The sequence below is a fragment of the Tachypleus tridentatus genome, chromosome 9 (assembly GCF_004210375.1).
Source record: "Tachypleus tridentatus isolate NWPU-2018 chromosome 9, ASM421037v1, whole genome shotgun sequence".
NCBI lineage: Eukaryota > Metazoa > Arthropoda > Merostomata > Xiphosura > Limulidae > Tachypleus > Tachypleus tridentatus.
The window spans coordinates 82,410,205-82,432,729 of NC_134833.1; the positions used below are offsets into that span (position 1 = coordinate 82,410,205).

At 31.4% G+C, this 22,525-nt stretch overlaps 1 protein-coding gene across 7 annotated transcripts in view; it reads right to left on the reverse strand.

Moving 5' to 3' along the window:
* Positions 1-22,525, reverse strand: part of LOC143225621 (uncharacterized) — a 50,331-nt gene that overhangs the window by 6,312 nt on the left and 21,494 nt on the right. For 5 of the 7 annotated variants that reach the window (XM_076455381.1, XM_076455387.1, XM_076455383.1 and 2 more), the window contains 8 exons: positions 22,151-22,215; positions 21,151-21,256; positions 18,275-18,401; positions 15,123-15,250; positions 13,262-13,414; positions 11,539-11,605; positions 7,589-7,709; positions 5,969-6,138 (listed from right to left, as the gene is read on the reverse strand). In XM_076455381.1, coding sequence (XP_076311496.1) covers positions 5,969-6,138; positions 7,589-7,709; positions 11,539-11,605; positions 13,262-13,414; positions 15,123-15,250; positions 18,275-18,401; positions 21,151-21,256; positions 22,151-22,215 — 937 coding nt within the window. The remainder of the gene's footprint in view (positions 1-5,968; positions 6,139-7,588; positions 7,710-11,538; positions 11,606-13,261; positions 13,415-15,122; positions 15,251-18,274; positions 18,402-21,150; positions 21,257-22,150; positions 22,216-22,525) is intronic. The other 2 variants (XM_076455382.1, XM_076455386.1) reach the window with 1 other exon arrangement.

The following is a 22,525-nucleotide window of genomic DNA, read 5'->3' on the forward strand; positions in this document are numbered from 1 at the left end:
TTATATGAAAATTATTTTGTAACTTACAGACAAGAGTAAATGGGTTTTTTAAATTTTTCACTAGGAAATAAAACCTCAATTTAACTATTTGTTAAAAATTAAAAGTCACAAATTTACATAAATATCACCTTATAAAAACAGTTAATTTGAAGTACATGTACTTATGCACATAATAATTTGTAAGTACTAAGATCTTTTGTGGTTTATATTTAACTGTTAGCTAATGGAGCACATTGCGTACTGGTAAATCATCTCCATCAGTAATGTCAACATCAACTAATTCCTGTGCAATAAGTCTTTGATAAAGAACCTCATCTGTTTCAAACTCATCACTTGATCTACAAAGATATGCTGGAATCAGTATCATCCTCTTCATAATCTCCATACTTATTAAAAATCTTCAAACTCAACACAATAAATTTCATTGTACATGTCTGACATCCATTTCTTGGCTGTACATTTCATAGCCATGTTAGAAAGATTTGTATCAAATTTCTTTTTTCCTCCTTTTTGCCATAAACTTCTCCAAAGCACTTCTAATATTTGTTTCTTTTACACAAATTGCAAAAAGTAATTTGTTTTAATGAAAGGCTCTCAAATGTTGCATATTTTAAACTAAGTTAGTGGGTATATGGTCATCTGTTGGTAAGCAAGGATTACCTAGTTACTCAGCCAGTGTTTTACTCCACATCTTGTATGTGCACCAAACTGTGTACTTTGCACGCTGGGAAGATTAAAATGCTGCAAGTCAAATGCACTGGCAATTGTCTCAAAATGTCTTTTGAAATTTCCAGATTGTTTGAATAAGTAATATACAGTTTTAATGAAGTCTTTCACATTGGCAAATGATTTAGATGCACTGTCTCTCGATGGGAAATGTAGCAAATGCCTTGAAGCTAAAAGTGGTTGTCATTTTTCAGTTTTGTTAGCAGTTCATTGTAAACTTCAAGTAAGCTTACTTCTTTGCTGGAATTGAAACCTTTCATCACCTATTAATACATCGTCAGTGCTCCTCTTTATATAATTTTCATCTCCATCACCAAAGCTCTCAAGGTAAGGCAACAAAAGTAAACTGATCTACCTTGCTTGACTGTTCTAATGAAGCCAGTTCTTTCAGATCCACCTTTCTGTGCCTGACTTTTAATACTAAGCAATGTAAGAGCAATACTGAAAATAAACTCACTACTACTTTGTTACAAATGGCTCTTCTAACAACATATAACATAAATTCCTTTGCTGTTTTGGCATTGTCAAAATTTTAAGTCAGTTGTACTTCTTTTGCATTTATAATACTTTTAAATGCCAACAGAGGCTGTACATCTACAACAAGCAAGCTGTTTTAAGGAACTTCCTGTGCAACACTATAATGTAGTGTGTACAGATATATATTTATCTGATTGAAAAGGGATGCTGAAAACAGAAGAACCATCAATACCAATGCCACTGGTGCTAAAGAGTGAGTTCTCATCATCTCCAAGTATGTTTTAATGTCTTAAAAGTACAAGTGTACAAACAAATTTTGCAGAATATACACTGTAATAAAACAACTGAATGATAACAGCAATAAGATTTTACGAATGAAATAAATGGACAGTAGAATTTATTTAAAAGATAATCCTAGTGAGTTATAGACATTTACCTATATGTCTGCAGTACCAATTTATAAAAAATAAATGAACAAATAATACTGTATGCAAAATAAAAACAATTACATTTAAATAATAGAGGCCACAAAATAAGTTCCAAATTTGCTTTAGTATATACTCAACTGACACACTGTTAACAAATAACTAGACAAAGTTCACAAGTAACTTGAAAGTCAGTAAAAGTGCATACCATCAAGTTAGGCCTGGGCCAATAACTTATAAATGCATGTAAAATCAATAATAATTTTAGTGCAAGATAAATAATTAAATTGCTGAGCATGTCCAAGACATTAATAAATGTTTTGGGGCCTCTGTTTGTGAAGATGTCTGCAATTTGCATTCAAACAAAAATATATACAAGCAATATTTGGGTTTACATTTGAATCAAAGGTGGTATTATAATATAAAAACTCTAAAAGTAGGTAATTAGTCATACAGGTTATACAAGTAATGACAAATAATAGAGGAATATCGTTATAAATTTTGGTACAGAGTACAAAAATGGAATAAGATATATACATACCTAAAAAAATTTAGTATGTTCTTGAATTAAAGGGAGAATAATCGAGTGGTTAATTATGAATTCAGTGTAGTATATATATTTATTTATTTATTATAACCATAATGATGCGAGACATTGTGGGCTTGAGCACTCGCATCTCATTCTCCTAATTTCTAGTCCAATTATGTCTATTTCTTATGTGAGACTAGCAAGTTGGAGGTTAAGAATGATAGATGGTGTATCCCCACTGCAATGTGGGTCCTACTTTTCAGTCACCTCCAAAACCTAGGATACATTTCATAATCCCACATTGTAGCTTGTACCGTAGGATTAAAAAAAAAAAGCAGTGTATTTTGTTTAATTTTTTTAAATTTCAATGTGTTTTTGTTTTGTTTTTAAAAAAAATATATTGTAATAATTAATCAGAGGTTGGGATTTGCTGTTTCTAATGCAGTCCTTCCTCATGATTTTGTTTTCTTATTTAACTTCATTTAAAAGTATTTATCTAATTTCACTATAATACACACACACACACACACATATGTATGTTTATTTATGTTTTACTGACTGCACCCCCACTTCTTTTAAGATATTCTCACTGTATTTAGCACAAATCTTGTACAGTAAACTCTCGTTGTAACGAAGTCGTAGGGACCAAAGAGAATTGTTCGTTACAAAAGAAGTTTGTTAAAAAGGATTTTTTTTTCATTCACTAGCCAAGTCTGGTAATGGTAGGCCCTATAACTGATGGGTGTTGCAGTACCGGTAATTGGATTAAAGACTCAGAAGTCACACGTGTGTAAACACTTAAAACACATTTAATGAAATTCAAAAGGACAATTAACAGTACTTGTAAAAAAAAAAAAACATTCATAATATAGACATATGTAATTATAATGTACAGGATACAAACACCAGCAAGAACATCTAACTGGAGTCACTTGAAATATTGCACAATGCTTTTTTGCGAACTGCTGTCCCTCTGGCACTTGGTCACAAACGCTCCATCATGTTTAATTGAGAGATAAACTGTCCATGTTAGCCTGGTGTTCAAGATATCTCTGAAGTTGCAGGCACATCTCACGAGCTGCAGAATGTGTTGGGATGGGGGGGTTCCTCATTGTCGTCATCTTCACTTTCACTGTCATTTTCTGGTGTCTGTTTATTTTGCACCATGGCCACAATATCACTGTCTGTCAGGGGCCCACTAGTGATCAGATCATTATCAGCAGTCTCGTAGTCCTCTGCTGTGCCATCCACCGTAAACCCATTGTCATTCAGCCATGTCAAGAGCTGGGTCAATGGTATGTCATCCTCGGGGTCCTCACTGTTTTTTGCTGGCTCTGGAGAGGAGAAGCCACAAGTTCTGAAGCAATCGGCTATGGTTGATTGCTTTACCAATGACCAGGCAGAGCGTAGCAGTCACATGGCTTCAAGCACAGTCACAGTGAAAACACTCTTATTGTCTATTGAATCAATAAGACGCTGTAGCAAGAGGGTGCAGTAATGATGTTTTAGATTGGCGATGATGCCTTGGTCCATGGACTGTGTCTTGCTTGTGGTATTGAGAGGCAGGAACACCAGCTTGATGGCCTTAAGTCCAGTGGGGTTGAAGTGGGTGGGGCAGTTGTCAATTATCATAAGGACTTTTCTTTTCTGCAGCACAAACTTTCGGTCAAGTTCTCTCAGCCGCTCGGTGAATAGATCTGATGTCATCCAAGCTCGCTTGTTGGCTTTGTATGGTGTTGGCAGGGTTTTGACGTCTTTGAAGCAACGCAGTTTTGCTGCCTTTCCTAAAAAAAAAGAAAGAAAATGTACATGGTTAATGTCTTGAAATTAAAAATGAAACATTTACATGTCAATAATCTGAAGAAAATCATAAAATAACAACTTCTATAGAAAATACAGGAAAATATTTTTACCTGCTTTTGACACTCACCTATGATAAGTAAAGGAAGCTTTTTGGTGCCATCCATATTGGCGCATTCCAAAACAGACAGCCGCTCCTTCGCTCGCTTCCTGCCATGACAGGAGTCTCCCTTGATAACAAGAGACTTGTCTGGCAGAAGTTTAAAGAATAAACCAGACTCATCTGCGTTGAAGACATCCCGTGGGCTGTAGTTTTCTAGCAGGCGTGGCAGTGTTGTTGATGTCCACTGGTTTGTTTGCTCTGGTTCTACACTACCAGACTCATCACAGATCGTACGAAATTGAATGTCGTGTCTTTTTTTGAATCGGGTTAACCACCCATCACTCATGCAAAAGTCAGTGATTCCCATTTGATCAGCAAGTTTTTTTTCCCTTTGCTTGCATAACAGGCCCAGAGATAGGAACATTCTCTGATCTAGCATTTTTGAACCACAGAAGCAATGCCGCTTCTAGGTCAGAATGTTTTGCAGTTCGCATGCGTTTTCTATTGGGACAAAAGTTGTCTCGAGAAGACACTATGGCCTCTTTATTTTTCAACCATGTTGACAAAGTGTTCAGAGGCACATCAAATGCTTTTGCTATTTCTGTTTTTGTTTTAACTTTTTTTTCAACTTCTTCTATTGCTGCAATTTTAGTTTCTATCGATACAAGCTTGCGCTTTGCCATGATCAATGATTAATGATCTGTTTAATTTGACTGTGATTAGCCTTTTATAGGCCACAGCATGCAGGCTGCCCAGGCATAATCAACTCAAACCATAATCTGAAAATTTTATATCTAAGCTAATTTTTGCTGGGAGGGCGGGCAGGGGTTTAAAGTGTTATTGACCATAATTGTTGTAAAAACATTGCTAGGCTAATCTACTACCCCATCTGCAGTCCGCTATTTCTCAAGTGTAAGATTTTGATGGTGGCACCACACATTGTTGCGTGGAGACTGACTAATTGCACTTGCTAGCGGCGTAGCGGGTGGTCGGCAGCAGTGACAATTAATTTAGGGAAGAAGAGAAAAATAAATATCTTCGTACCTGGTTCGATACAAAGGATGTAATATTGATGCTTTTCACACCCTAGGGACTATAATTATACATCGTTACAAGCCGACACTTCGATACATGCAGTTCGGTTCAAGGGGCTTTTGTTACTATGTATTTATATGGACAGTTGGCCGGACCAGTCAACAACTTCGATACATGTGATATATTCGGTTCTAGCGACTTCGAAACAATGAGAGTTTACTGTACTAAATTGTTTGTTACAATGCTTCTTCCTAAGATGTTCTTTGAAGACAAAAATCTAATTTGTCTACAAAGACTCCATTTGCAGAATGGTGAAAACAAAACATTTTCACTGGCTAAACTGAAACATGTTGTACTGAACTATGTATGATCTCTTATCAATATGACAAACTTGTAGCTTTGTCTCATGCAGGAAATTAAAGTAGTGAATCAAATGCAAGTTAGGTCATGATCAAAGTTGTTAAAGCTCCTTTGCTATTCTGAATTTACTAATAATTAATACCTTTTTAATTTACATTTTTAGCACATTGGCTTAATTTCTGTTAAAACTATCAGATGTCTACATAATACAACAATATAGTTAAAAAACATTGCTACTTTAAGCCAAATAAAATTAAAAGTGCCTGAGTCATATCAACCAACAAGGTTGCATAAGGTTATCTGTGAGCTTGTATTGTGCAATCAGCAAGCATCAAGACAGACTTGATGGGAGATCTAATACACTCTTACAAAAACCATTTTATAGGCACTTATGTGCACCAGTGAAATGCAAGACCTGAATATTATATATTAGTAACATGACTTGATTACCTACACACACAAGATCTGAAGCTTAGGGTTTTTTCTGATTAAAAAAAACAAATTGAAACGTACTTGTTTGTTCTGTTGACAGAAGGGCTAGTACTTTAGCTTTGTTCAAAGCTAATTTTATGTCACTTTTCTTCTCCAAATGTAGAGAGCTAGAACTGAAATGATATGCTGGCCAGTAGGAAGACCTACTCTCCCAAGATCTGCTTAAAAGGTTTAACCTTGACACTGTTGGTCTTGGGATAAAAAGAAACAATATGCCTTAGTATATGTATATTAATACAAAAACATCAGTAATTATTTTAAAGAACCATAACTGTTTCACAGGTTATCAAAATATAATGTACAGCTAATGCATTTAAAAATAATTTACAAAACAAACAAACAGTTACAATAACTTAAAAAAAATTTGTTTTAAAAATGTTCTATAATTACAATAAGAAGGAATGTAACATGTAATTAATGTTCCTCAAATTATTGTAACATTATCATATTATATTTATTTTAAATAAATTTTCTTGTATAAGGTCATAAGCTATGGCAACTTCAGATTCTCAGAGAATACAGCAGTTTTTTCCTAAAACTGAGAGAATAAATATTTATCTACCTGGTAAAGATGAAAAGCTGTCTATCATGCTGATATCCTAGTCATTGGGGTACTAACTGACAAAAGACTTACACCAAACAATGGTGCTTTTTGATGAGACAAACAAATTTGTCTTTTTAAAATTCTTCCAGCCATATATAAATAACACAGATAATGCCTTTCTTTAATGTCATAAATTTAGATTTAAGTGTATACTGGTAAAGACAAGCAGTGAGTAATAAAATCAAATTGGGTACATGTGTGTACCATGGATGCTACTGCTGGTGTACAAAACCTATAACCATTAGCCAAAATTTGCTTTGTTGTCAAAGAGATATTACCAAATTTTGTCCAATCAGAACCCTTGGCTACACTGTATGATTTACTCAAAGCACATTTTAATTTTGAAAATGCCCAAATTAAAGCCTAATTCTTCAGCTCAGCAGGATCTCAGAGCCAAAATCAGGAAGACAGTCCAAAGAGAAGACCCCAAAATTCATACTGAACTGCCTTTACCATCACAATTAGTAAATTGCAGGGTCGTACCATTGACCAAGAAAGAATATGTCTTTGAGATTCTGTTACTTCATGTATGTCAATCCATAAAGATTTATCATGGAACAAATGTGGGTATAAACTTTAAAACATACAAAGTCAAAACACGCATAGAAAATGTTCTTGTGAAATACTAAAATACAGGTCGTCATTCTTCACACATACATTGTTATTATATTGTAATTAACTTTTAGAAACCATGTTCATAAAATGCTTACTTAGATACAATTTTGAGAAGAAGAATCAATCATGTGATGGATATGCACCTTTTAAGATATATGTGTGAAGACTGTATCCCTTGGAAAATATTTTGTTACATTGCTAACAAAAAAAAAAAATGTTGTATTTTTTAAATATGAAACATAACTGTACAGACCATCAATAACTAAAGTTACAGCAGCCGTATTTAAACAAGCCAAAAGTAATACAAAAGTCAAATGATTTTCATTTTAAAAACAAAATCATTAAAATGTTAAAATGAATACAATAAATTTTCAAGAAAGACCAAATGACTGAAAAGAAAGTTAAAATTGTCTTAGACTGACCTTTTGTAAACACCAGCTACAAGGGAAGCTAACTTTTCCCATGCATTAAGAGATGTTTTATTGGGATACTGGTCTACGTAGGTAAACAGCAACCGTATACATTTTTCAATTCCATTATCTGCTGAAAGTTGCAGAACAAAAATTACTTCATTTACTCACTGCCCACAAATTAGATTTCTATTACTTTTACTGAGAAATTTCTGAAAAAGAAAACCAAGATAGAAAAATGAATAACTTAAGATTCTTTATAAACTTGTAATATACATTGGCTATCCACTTTATTGGAAGGTATGTACTCTTTCAGATTTAGGCCTGAGCTAAGCTAAAGAATGAATGCTGAAACTAACCTCTGAATTGCTTCTAATCAAGTGCATCCAGCAATGCTTCATGTGTACAAATAGATAAATATTTCTCAAACAATAATGCCAAAATTCTGTGTGCATAGTTTAAGGAACATAATGGGCACTGAACATTTTCCATGGCCATCCCCAGCTCTCAATCCAATTGAGCATCTATGGAATGAACTAACCTCAGCCTACCCAGGATTCCCAGACCTAGTTACAAAGAATTTCCCAGAACATTTCTGAAATTTTTATAACAACTTAGAGCCATATATCTACCCCAACCTCATACCTTTGCTGTTGTTTTTTTTAAATTCTATTTAATTACAACATTTTAATATACTTATTCAATGAAATGATGATTATTAAATTAGGTAATGCATTTCATAAAGTCAGGTTTTTCCCCTTGACTTTCCAGAACATTTATTATTTTTTTTGTTTCCATTTATCTTAACTTTTCTAAACTTGAAAATTAACTTTTAAACTTTTCAGGCTTGTTAGTACATGTAGGAACCCTGCTACCTTGCTCCATGAATTGCACACAGTATTACTGATTAATGGGAGAAAAGAAAAATTCCTAACACATTGTAGATTCTATGGTGTATCATGGCTGTTATTCAAGACAAAATGTGGCCTAATCTGTTAATAGCTGAAGTTCAAAATAAACTATTGATCTAGCATGTAAAATATTGCAGTAATTTTAAAATCAGCCATATTTTCATTATTTCTGATCTATTAATACTTGCACTACTGTTGAGGAGAAAAAACAAAGAAAATTAGGTTATTGTGGTTATGACTAAAACTTTTAATACCAACTAAAATGTTCTGGTGTATTATAAGTGTGAAATTAATATAACTGAACAAGCATCAGTTGAAAAACTCTCCTGACAGACATTTGTTTTTGCTAATTATAAAATTTTTTAAAATCTGAGACAATCACTACACAATTTTATTGAAATATTTCAACCATTGTTTATTGTACAGATGACCTAATGTGATTTCAGGATGCTCAAAAGTAATTAGTGGTCCAGTTATGCAGAGAATACTCAACTCTGAAATCTTACTTTGACAAAAGGTACAATTATATAATTCTTATTACTTAATACTGATATTACTTGCTGCTGTAAGACTTCAAAATCTAGTTTTTAAGCATTACACTTTACTGAATAATCTCACAATCTTAACATATTCCATGGAATATTTTCATGCTAACAGGTTTAAAAGGAATTTAATTCCCAGGAGTTTTTACTATACATATTCTGGCTTCAATTTTAGTTAAGAAGCTTATATATGCTTACCATGCAATTGCTTTGCTTTGTGCCATTGCTATGGGGACTAAAACACGTATACGAGTTTAGTACTAGGTGATAACATCACGAGCCGAGACAAAAAGTGCTCCACCACTGCGTGCCATGTGAAGAATGTCTGTCTTACAGGAGGCAGAAAAAAAAAGTTATTTTACTGATGTTATAAGTGGTATCCAAGCTATATACTATTCTAGTATTCCCCATTTTTGTTTTTCCTAGCTGCTTCATATGTTACCTTGTTTTTCAGCAGGACCATTCAATATGAATATTGATGAAGACTTTCCATGTTTGTTTCTTTTACTTTACTAACACAAATGTGGTCACTATTCTGCTAGTAGAGTTGTTCAAGATTTGATAAAGTGGCTTCACTTGTGAGGTTGTCAGTTTCATCATTTGGCTTTACTCCTACATGGCCTGCCACATATATTCAGGTGATGGTCTTACCATGAAATTGCTTTGGCGACCAAAACATACTGAATTTTATGCAGTAATACTTGCGAGTCAGTCATAAACTGTTGGTGGCATTGTCTACTTAGTTTGTTGTTGTCAACAATCTAGAGAAAAGCTTGCTTTATCCTTATATTGCTTGTGGGAAGCTTTAATTCTCTACCAGTAGTACGTAGAATGTTGTTACTCTGTAAAATGTTGAATGTCCAACAAGCTCTCTGCCATTGTCTTTAGTTTCAGAACAGTCTGTAGCTATTATGAAACATGATTGTCCACCATGTTTTTTAATAAGCACTCATAGGCTTTTTATGCTTCACCCTTTGTTTATGCTGATTTTTACACACCCAAGTAGCACCAGATGTTCACTCCACATGAAAGGCGAGATTCTTACACCAGATGGACCTGTAGTTTCATCTTTAGATATATACATGACTCCATGTACCTCTTTTAAGCTAAAGGTGGTTTCCATATCCATATATAATTGTAGCTCAGGTATAGCTTGCTCAGCTTGAGTTTCTCCTCTTTGTCACATTGGTTAATGTATCTGCTTGTGAAGACTTTGCACTGTTCAGAGTAGAGTACAATTATTACCATACACTATATTATCATGTGTCTGGTTTTTGTGTCAGTCACGAACTTATGGAAACATTAAAATGAAGTGACTGCGAGATTGGCATATACGAGGTAGAGATGATATTGAAGATAAGGTTAGCAAAATCAAGGTCTATACAGGAGCTTCTGTCAATGATTTTGTTAATTTGCTCAATGTTAGCAGTATAAGGTTGGTAGCTATAATATGGAATGCAGATTGTAAATCCTAGATGGAGGAGGAGGTCTGGTACTGCAGTCTCCTACTGTTAGGTTCATACGAGTATTGTCAGAAGATCAGACATGAACCTCCACTTTTCAGTATGATGCATTATGTTACTTTTCATGAACACAATGATGATTCAAGGTTCAAATCTGTGTAATTAACTATGAATGATCCATTTTGTTAGTTTATAGCTCGCAGTGGTGATTATTTCATGACAGATGTCATAACATTTATGGAAGTTAGTGTTGCTGTGTCAAACATGTAGTATGAACTTAAGGCCAGTGTGAGAGAACTCTTCGGGGTTTGAGAGTTTAGTTTATTCAAAATATGATGTCTTAAAGTTCAAAGAGTTTCTCAAGGCAGTATTTTTCTCCCTGATTCCTTTCTTACATTCCTAAACATTGTCCATAAATCTGTTTTTGCACATTTTGCATTTTGTGTGAGAGAAATACTGTGTTTGAAATTTACATCACATTATTTGCCATGATTGTGCTATTTACATAACTTTAACAAATGTTTTACTTGACATGAAATTTTGACTGATGATAAAATTTTTACAGTAGAAAATAATCCTGAAACTTTGAATCTCAAGATAAAATTGCTGCTTAATGTATCATTTTCGTCAATAAGGTATCAGATTTGGATTGTTACCTTCTACTCTTGGGTTTCAAGATTTGAAAACAAAATACTATTCAACTAAAATTTTACAAACAAAAAATATAATTTGATATTATTTGTAATTTAAATTTATTGAATCTGTGTAATACTTAATGAGTTTATAAGTAATCATAATGCATACAATATCTGCAAGAACATTTATTTATTACATATATATATGAATAATAATAAAAAATAGTTTTTGTTCCATGTACTTGTATTTACCTAGCTTCAATATTTTAACCTGTATTTCAATATATCAATATCTTTAGGAAAATAATTTTGAGAACTATGCTATATTACTTACAAAACTTCACAAATATCATAGCCATCTTTTGTAGATGTTCAAGAAATTAAAACCAATAATAAAATTAACGTACACACCTGTGGATTCTAATATATCAACAAGCTCAAGAACTCTTGGGTCTGATGGAGAAATTCTTTCTATATTCTTTAAGATATGGGAAATAAAGACGAGAAAAAGAAACAATTAATACAAATGGAATTCATAAAAATAAACATTCATTTTGAAATTAAATGTATAAATGTGTGTGTGTGTGTGTGTGTGTGTGTGTATCCCATGATTCTTGTAAAAATAACAACAAACAAAAGTCTAACATTTACTGAAGACACAAATGTACAACAGTGAAAAAAACTGCACTAAAGTTAATAAATCAAAGTCATATTAGTATCTAAACTGTAAAAATAATTATGATATTCTCCTGCAGAGGTAGAAGACCAGGTAAGAACATTTGAGGCCCAGTGTGCAAAACAATTTATAATAAAGAGTATTATAGTGTATTATATACAGCTGACTCACAAAATGTTTTTAGTTTTTACTTAGAAATTGTTTCATATAAGAACAAGTCCATGTACTATTATTATTTTTTTAACCCTAAAAGTTTTTTCTTATTGATTACATAAATTAAAACAGATTTCTTAGTTATTTACATAAAAAACAAATACCTGCCAATTAATGTTAACAAGTTAGTGCTGTTTAGCTCTGTGCTGTCACAAGTTCTTGTAAGACAATTAATTTTGTAAAGAAGGGTTAAGAGTTGAATGCTTGTACAGATAATGTCTCAACTTCTTAACTGATTTTCAATAGTTGCTGGCTAGTTTAACATCAGTATCTGGATCTTGTCTGATAGATGAAATATACACAATGCATTTGGATCTTATAACCACAAACATTATCTATTTTGACCTAATACTACTGAGAACTAAGACTGATAATGGAAACTAACTGTCCAAATTTAGCCCTGTTGTAATGCTTGTTTTACATTAAGTTTATTATTGTTTTATAATGCTAATTTAATCACTTATTGATAGTTAATGTAACTGGTAGGACTACAGGTATTTATTTATATGTATATCTATTAAAATCAAAATTGTATGTTACTTATGAGATCATAACCATAAAAAAAAGAAAATCTGTCCACCATCAATCCTCATCATTATTCATTACATCATAATGAAACATGTCTGCAGTCATATTAACGAAAAGCATTGGCAATATTCCATCTATAAAATATGATTCAAACACAAATGTCACACTACACAACAGTTATGAGAGATCAAATTAGAGATTAGAAGTTAAGAACTATGACCAACAACATTTCAACTCTTGCTACCTTTAGCTTTTTGCAGCTATTTGTGAGAAGGCAGTAAACATTTTGACCTAAAAGGCAGTTGCTGAAATAACCTTTTAATAGAAATAAACAAATCTATAATTTCTTTTCATTATTTTATTACTATTAATATTTATAAATTTCTTCATGTGAGACTGACGAATGGAGATGAAAAATGACTGACAGTGTATCCCCACTGTAATGTGGGTCCTACTTCAACACTCACTTCCAAAACATGAAGCACATTTTATATCCCAAATTATAGCCTGTACATTGGGGATCCTTTTATTTTGTGCAGCATTTATTTTTTTTATTCAAGTTTGTTTTTCTTTATTAGAAAACATTATTAGTCACAGGTTTGATATGCTATTTTTAACACAGTTTTTCCTTTTATTTTGTTTTAATTTATTTTACTTGACTATTGAGAGAGAGCACATACTTACACACATATGGAGAAAAATTCTAAATGGTCCTACCTTTAAACACTCCAATTGTTTATCTGGATCTCTACCATGTTTTTTTAAATATTCATACAAGTAGATGTGACTATGAAGATGTGTTGGGTTGTTGGTGACATATATTTCAAGATCTGATAGAGCATCATCTATTCTGTTATCATACTCTAGCATCTGAAATATAACAGCAAGTTAAAAATAAAGCTCTTTACAAATAAGGTTTTGCACAACTCAGTGAAGAAAAATGTCATGTTCTGTATGCTAGCCATATCAAACACCACAAAAGAACTAGAAGAAAATATCACAAAATGAAATTGAAGTAAGCTTTAAAAGGAAGAAATATATTTATTATTTGAAGTTTTTTCTCAATGTACAAATGTAATCAAAAACGAAATATTAATTTCTAAGTAACAGTCTTATTTTGACACCTAATAAAAAAAGTCTAGTTACATGCATCTTAAAACTTAAATGCTAGAGAAATCAATATGGCTGATCTCAACACTGCTTCAAACCAAGATTGCATTAGTTCTTCACATTTATGACAAATGAACTACTTGGTATTCTTGTTCAGAAAGTAAAAGGGATTCAAGTTAAATTTGCAATAATTTATCTTACAGAAAGTTGTCCAAAAAAAGCCATGTCACAGTGACTCAGTTATTTTATATACATTAAGTGATGACTATTCAGATTGCCTCAGAGTGACAAACATAATTAGAAAGGATAATTACACCATCATAGATAGCATCTTGATTGTAATAATGTTTGTCAAATGAATATCTATCTTAATCTAGTTACCTGCTGAGTAACAGCTACTAGTAGACTAAAAACCCAGTGTACTGGTGATCAACTATTCAAGTAAAAAATAAACCGAGGTCCTTAAACCTGATTTTCAGTACTTTTGACAGAGAGTAAGAGGATATGAAATCAGTAATTCCTAATATTTTTCCAACTAAGGACCACATAATTATGGACCACTTCATACAATAGTAATTTGTAATTTTTGTTGAAGTGAATTGATTATTAGACTATACTTATCATCATGAGTGTTGGACTACTTACTGTAATGGTCATAGTGAAATGTACTGTGACTATCCTTATTTATTAAGTGCCAAAAATGCTTATAATTTATAACACAAATATCTTTATAGTTTTTATTTCATTTCTTTGATCTTTAACCCATTGACTGCAGCTGCTCTAAGCGTGCCCAAATTTTTGAAAGTTGTATGATGCATATGATACCCTCACATTCAAATACAGAAGATGGACCATATCTGATACAGTGAATTGGCAGTCAATGGGTTAATTACTTTATAAACTCATGCTGTTTCATTCTGTGGCCTGTTTAAAGAAACAAAAAACATAAATGCATTAAAAAAGACTTCCTGTAATATAAAATAATTTTAATATTACTATAAAATAATTAAGTTACATATGTATCAAAATTTCTTAAGAGTTAACAGACCCAACAGCACTATGTTAAAGGTTAAGATAAAGAGTTTTCCCAACATATATCTAAAACTTTTGAACAATGAAGTTTTGTAAGTTGACAAAAGAAATATAAGCAATAAGCAATAAAAAAAAACAATTTGAGTGTTTGTAATTTAAACCATCATTAGATGTTCTATCATCCACCTGATTTTTTTTTTTAAAGAAATGTTGTGAATTCATACTAAGGCTCTAACTGTTTGGAATCCATCAACTGTGAAGGAGTATGTGTTTTTGTTGTTTTTTTAGCAAAGCTACATACGGCTATCTGCTGAGTCCACTAAGAGGAATCGAAGCCCTGATTTCAGCATTGTAAATCCCTAAACTTACTGCTGTACCAGCAAGAGATATGAAAAAGTAAACCATTTAGATAATGTACACAAACAAAAGGTCTCACCTCCACAAGCTTAAGAACAAAAATGTCCCACTGCCCTGGTACTTTAAGAACTTCTTGGAAAGCTTTAGTAGCTTTTTCTGCATGGCAATCTAATGCTTGCTGATGCAGGCATTTCTCATTTTCATCACCTACAGTAGAAACATAAGTCTTAATAATCAGTTGTGCAACATTCTCAGACATGAACATTATTCAGTGATAGTCATATTTTATACACCATGGTATTATGATTACTTCTTTTACCCATTTGAAAAAGTTTCCTGTTTTTATAGAAAATTAAATGAGAAAGTATAAAGTAGAAAATACACAACTTTTTAAGCCTAAACATTTAACACAAGTAATGGTACACACTGCATTGATGTTGAAGTTTATCCAAAATTAGACTGATTGATCTTTTTTTTTTCAGACATTACTAACAATGGTGAAGTTACTTACAAGTACATAAAAAAGTATAAGATTCATATCAGACTTTATTAATTAATAGCTACTGATAATAACTTAAAAAAAGAATAATGTTAAATGACTTAATCAAAATGTTATACATCTTTATCTGTCACATGTAAAAGTATACAGAAAGAAAATTAAGTAACACAATAATTTAGTATACTATCAATTACTTAACTCTAGCATTACAAATATGACCTTTTATTGACCCCACATTGGATTTTTAAACACACTGTCCCAAACTATATGCACCATACTGTTTGTGGGTTTATCCAAAACTTTGTTAAACACATGTACTCAATAACATGTCAGTTAAGAACAAAAGAGGGAAAACCATCAATAACACAAATAATCCTATTAATTACAGCTGTGGATTTATTTGTATTTTTACACAGAATATTGCTGATTTAATTTAATTTCTTTAAGTTCTTTTCACTGGCTGTTCAGATTACCAAAATCATGAGATTACTCAATACAGTGTAACATGTTGAACCCACAACTAATGAATGGTACATAAATAAACCAGTAATTTGAGAGTTCACATAACCACAGTCACAAACAATCTTCACAAACAAAGATCAAAGACTGGTAAATAAATGTTTTATTATTCTCTTAATAAGTATAACAAAAGAATGTGTGGTATGGAGTGCAATATGACCAAGACAGGCAGCATAAGAAAAACAGGAAATGAAACATAATACAGTAAAACTTATTTAAGCCAGAAACTGCATAAAGCAGAAATCTGTACAAGCTGGAAATATCAAAATTTTACAGCATTATCTTAAGATTTTTCTTATAAAAGGCCCTCTACGTGGCAGAACCTGTGTAATGCAGACAGAAAACTATCTTTCATCTACCTATCTATCAATAAGTAGGAGTAGAACCTGAGTAAGGCAGAAAAATGTTTTTAATTAAATATTAATAAATTCTCAAACATTTTGTTACAGTAAGTATTGGTTAAATATATTCGGTTCCTTTTTCTGCCGTCATTATTCCAGAAGTCGCTATTCGAAAGAATGACTGACTGTAAGTTTGGTTGCATTTGCTGATGGAAACTAGAGAAACTAAGTAAAAGTGAAAATCCATGCTGTTTCAAAAATTGAAGGAAGAATCAACTTCCCATGAAATGGAAAGTGAATAATAAAGCATGGATGACAAGTGCTATATTCTAAGAATTTTTGAACAAATTAAACAAAAGAATGGAACAAGAAATATTCTACTTTTCCTAGATAATGCAACTTGTCACCCAAAAGTTCAACTTTCAAATGGTTGTTTAGTCTTTCTACCTCCATGTACAACATCAGTTCTACAGCCACTAGATAATGGAATTATACAGTGTGTAAAATTGAAATACAGAAAACTGATGCTTCAGTATATTATTGCAAACATGGACGACTGTAAGAGAGCATCTGAAATGACCATGAAAATTGATGTGTTAGATGCAATTACATTTCTAAGTCATTCAATCAAATGCATATGATAAAGAGCTTTCAAAACTGTGGATTTATTCTTGATAATGGCAGAGATTGTGGAGAAGTTGTTTGTTTTGACAATTTTAATGAAATCCAAATTCTGATTTAGAAGATTGATGCAGATGATCCTGAGAAAGTAGAAAGTTTTGTAAATGCTGACAAGAATGTTTTCACAGAAACAGGATAAAACTGATTTAAAATCTATAATAAAATTGCAAGATGGTAACAGTGTGAGAGATTCAGATAATGAAAAAAATGGAAAAGAGCGAGGAAATAGAAATGCATACTTCATTTCAAGTATTAAGTTATATTAACGCTATTAAATTGATGAAAAAATGAAGGAGAAAAATGAACTTCATGAAAAGGCTGTAGAATTGGCGTTCTCTTTTAACCACAAAAGAAAGCCCATTAAAAAAGGAAACAGTTGAAATTGGATACTTTCTTCAAATAAATTTGATTAAGATTTTGTGTACTTGTGTATAGTTTGTTCTTATTCTAATAAATATAGCATAAACAGTATAATAACTTTATTCCCAAACTTCTTCCCTTGAGGGAAGAAAGTATAATGTTCTGCTCAAAAATTATATATAATTAAGTAAATGCTTGTTCACTGCCTTACACTGGTTTTACTGCATAACATTTAAAACACAAACATGCAAACACACACACAGTATATATATGCACTAAGTGTAAAGTTTTATTTTATTTCCCATGGTCAGGTTAATCTTGTTATAAAAAAGAATGCAGTAGTTAAAAACTTTCATCACTTCAATAACAACTTGTTCATTTTTTGATTAAGAGCAACTGTTTTAAGTTATGCTGATTGGTCCAATATGTACAATTTCAATAAACAACTAAATGGACCAAAAAATAATACTACTATAATTATTTGTGATGAAAAATTAAACTTGCCTTATCTAACAGAAAGCAAAAACAAATATTTCTGAACAACCATTTCATCATTGAAATGGTTTAATTAATGTCATATTTAAAGTAGAAATACAATTTTTAATAAATATATATTTAGTAAGGAATCAAATTGCTGCTAATAAAGAGAATGCAAAACAAGAAACTAACTGGCTAATAGTTTTCTCTATTTGTTGTAGACAACAGGATCAGATGATTGGACAGAAATAATCATGGAGTTTTTATGATTAGGAAATAACAATGAATCAATACCATAATTACTTTGTAAGAAGTTAATTAAACAAAACAGGTTCAAGTAATAATATGACCTACCCTTATTTACAAAATTATTCACAAGACGAGCCCACTCAATATAATCAAGCAGACCCATGTAGGCTTTCAAAGTAGTGTCAACAACCTGATTTTTCCTGATGTAACATCTATGTCTGGACAGTAAGTGCTGGAAAAAGTAGAGAATGTACATACTTCCTGAAGCAAATTATTATTCATCCATGCTTATATGCAAATTTCATCTAAAACTTGCTATTTTGAGAAAATAACTAAGAGAAAACAACTATTAACAATTGTGAATTACACTGACATAATAAATACAAATGGATAAGTACTGTTAACCATCTAAGCTCAATAATGGTTATAAAAAAAACTAATAACTCTACACATTACAAGAAGTGTAACTCATGTTTAGCAAAATTATGTTTCTAAGAAATGCCCAGCCCAAACAGGGACAGTCAAATTTAGTGATCACATGACCATTTTGTACTTGTAATAATATCAATACTACTAACTTTTACTACTGTAAGTGTACCTTCACAAAATGTGGCAGTAAACACTACAAGTCTTTTATATACAAAACATCAAATGTTTCAGTGAAGTATTTTTACAAAGATCTGTCTGTGAATATATCAAGTCTATTTTGTAACTAGTCCAATTGCAAAGTGAGTTTTGTGTTAAGATTAAAAATAGTTTCCTTCAACTCAAAAATCTCACATTTCGTTTTCGTGATCCCTAAAGCCTCCTAAATACATTTCAAACATTTGTTTTCAGCAAAATTTTATATTTTATAAATTTTGTTCTTTTCTCTAACCTATTTCTATACAAGGTTGGTCAACCTCATAACCACCATAAAAATTTGAAACAAGTCTAAACTGCCAATTTTTTTTTTAGAATTACTTCCTATTGTAACATTAAACTACAATCATTTATCCTTAGTAGTTTTAAACTCACAACAGTATGCATCTATTTATACTTAAAGTTTATTGTTTTATTGCCCTTTGAATTGTGTCTAACTATTATTCATGCCACTGCAAGTTGTAAATCACGTAGATAACATGAAGCTCAAATTATGTTATGGAATTACACTACGAGCTACTCTGAGCTGCTAGAGTGCATTTGTCATGAAGAATTTTTTTTATTATTTTACTTTACCCTATCTAACTTTAATTAACCTAAAGGTCTTCTTATTTTTACATTTTAGATACTTTCATAATAACAAATAAAGAATACACATGAAGCTACTCAGAGCTACTCTGAGCTGCTAGAGTGTATGTGTCATGAAGAAATTTTTTATTATTTTACTTAACCCTGTCATAATAACAAATAAAGAATACACATGAAAAACAAGAAATACAAATACCTTCCTGGGCCTTTTTTTTTGCTAGCAACTGCTAATAACACTTGAGCCTCCTTTATCTATATTAATGGTAGTAGAGCATTAAATAATTTTTAATCAATTAAATACTGCACCAAAGATCATAGAATAACAACATGCTAAAAGTAGACAATGCCCCATCATTATCACTTTTTTTTTTTGGTTTTCTAACAATGCAACAAAAGCCATAAATCCTTCGAAGCTAATCAACGTGCTTCCCAACTGAATGAAGCTTCAACTGGCAGTAAAATAGACTGTTCTCTGTAGAGAAACAAATATAATATGCCCGTTGATAGAATAAAACTTAGGCTTTCTATTGGTTATAAATAATATAGTATTAAATATAAGAGGAAGTTATTAAATTCTGAAAGAGAGGATGCTACAGGTGTGTGTGCAAGAGAAATCTGATTTCATATTTGATGGCTATGTAGCCAAATGAAGTTGAAGGTGATGAAAGTTACATTTTATCTGAGTGTTAAAATTATAATGAGTACTTTATTTAAATTTCTTACTTCTTGGAAGGGTGGTAAATAAATTAGAGAAGAGGGGATCCCTATGAAAAAAAATGTCACAATTCTCACACCAGGGAAAGTTCATAATTTGTTTTAATGTTCTTATAAAATTAAAACTTGCATACTATTAAAATATGGATTAGTAGCTATGACTTTATGCTATGCTAATTTGGAATAACATGGATAAAAAGTAGTTTAATTAAACTTTAAATGTAACTCTATAAAAACCATCATGACATCCGCAGTAAAAGCTCGTGACAAGAAGGTTAAGAAAGTATTTTATAAAAAAGAATTTAAACACTACTAATTAATCAAAACAAAAGCTACATACAAACATTTAATTATCATATAATACTGAACAATGAAGATTGGACTCTCATGAACTGTTTCTTATGATAAGATTTTAAACATGTTACTAAAAAGCACTCAGCTGTCCTAAAGTAATAATATTCAGTTTATTGCTTTTCCACTTATATGAGTCAGGCAAGACTTACTGGATAGTGCACCAAACAGTGAATGCGAAGCCCCAATGATTTGAATCCCATTATTGTAACAAACAAATAAATTGCACTTTTCATTATACAAGAAATGGTGAAATCCAACTATATTATTGGAGTACTCATGACAGTTGCAAGTCTGTTACAGAAGTGAGATTGAATCTCTCTATTCAGTCAAACAGGAGGTGGTGGAAAGTGCTGTTGACTTGCTGCTTTCTCTTCATTTTAATGGTTCTAAATTAGGATCATTTACAAACAAGTGACCCTTGATGGTTTTGTGCTAACATACAAATACACACAAACCATTTAAAGTATTTATAGCCAAACATATTTATTTTCAAGGCTTAACCTACACTTATAATATATTACACTTTATATTCTTACAATACTATAGTAATACACAGCACAATTATTTGTTAATATAAAATATATAATAATATAAAGTAAATGTACTTTTGTCAAATGAAGAAACACTGATAACAGGCTCAGTGTTATCAAGCTAATAATTAAAAATATCTGATGATCTCTTACTTTTATATCAGTTTGGGCTTGCTGTATCTTTCCTTGTTTTAAGAGATATATCAGATGTTCCAGTATAATTTCTCTTTTGTTAATGAAACTTAGAGTCTTCAACTGGCTGTAAAAATACAACATTTACATTTGTATTTACATAAAAGACATCATAGTTAAAATGAAAAGTTTGTTTTCTTATAGCAAAGCCACATTGGGCTATCTGCTGAGTCCACCGAGGGGAATCAAACCTCTGATTTTAGTGTTATAAATCCATAGACTTACCACTGTACTAGTGGGGTAAAAAATGAAAAGAAAAAAAGTTTCAGATATGAAAAACTTTAATATTAATTAAAGATAAACCTACATTAACTTTAGTACTCACAAGAAAGAAATAAAGGCTCAAATATTATAAAAACTAAACTTATACTTGTTTGAATATTTCCCCATACAACCTTTTCACCAATTTAGTACAAACAAATAACATCTGTTGAATAAAGAAATAAAGGCTCAAATATTATAAAAACTAAACTTATACTTGTTTGAATATTTCACCATACAACCTTTTCACCAATTTAGTACAAACAAATAACATCCTTTCAATTTTACACCATGATATCATTTATACTGCACATGTATGTTGAATTCAGATCATTAAAATTACTCACAAACATTTCCTAAAACCATCAGAAATGAATTTGTTAGAGAAAAATGTTAATTTTTTCTACATATACTACATGTTAGAAAATTAGTTTTTTTTTAGTGTACAAGTAACATTTAGCACTTCTGAATAGCCACTGCTGAAAAACTAGGAGCAAAATGAAAATGACAAAAAATCTGATAAATAAATGCATAAAAAATATGCATACATCTTAATATACAACTAAAATATGGAAGCCTGTTTTAACTATATCTATTCCTAACTATTAGGATTATTAATTTTTTTATTTTGTAAACTACTTTAAAAGTTGAAATCCAGTTATGAAAAAGGTATAGATTTTTTGTAATCACACATTCTTACCGTACAAAATACTGAATTTGTTCTTCAGTTGAAGATGGGTGATTCTCCAATATTTGAAGGCCTCCCTGTGAATAAAGAACTACATTCAGTTCATAAAGAAAACAATATAGTGACAGACTTCTTGTATCAACATATCATAGGAAGAATGTATTTTTATGTTTGTTCTTTATTCTATGAGATTACAAAACAGATCTCCCAAACATACAGTTTCTACAAAATCAGTCACAAAAAATAAGATAGAAGTTTAACATCTTACAAAAAGAACAACCCACGAAGTGAGCAAGAATCTCTAGATTTGAGTCTCAAACACAGGATTTGTGGTTAACAGAACTAGAGCCTATCAAATGATACAAACCACCACTGTCTTATGTTCAA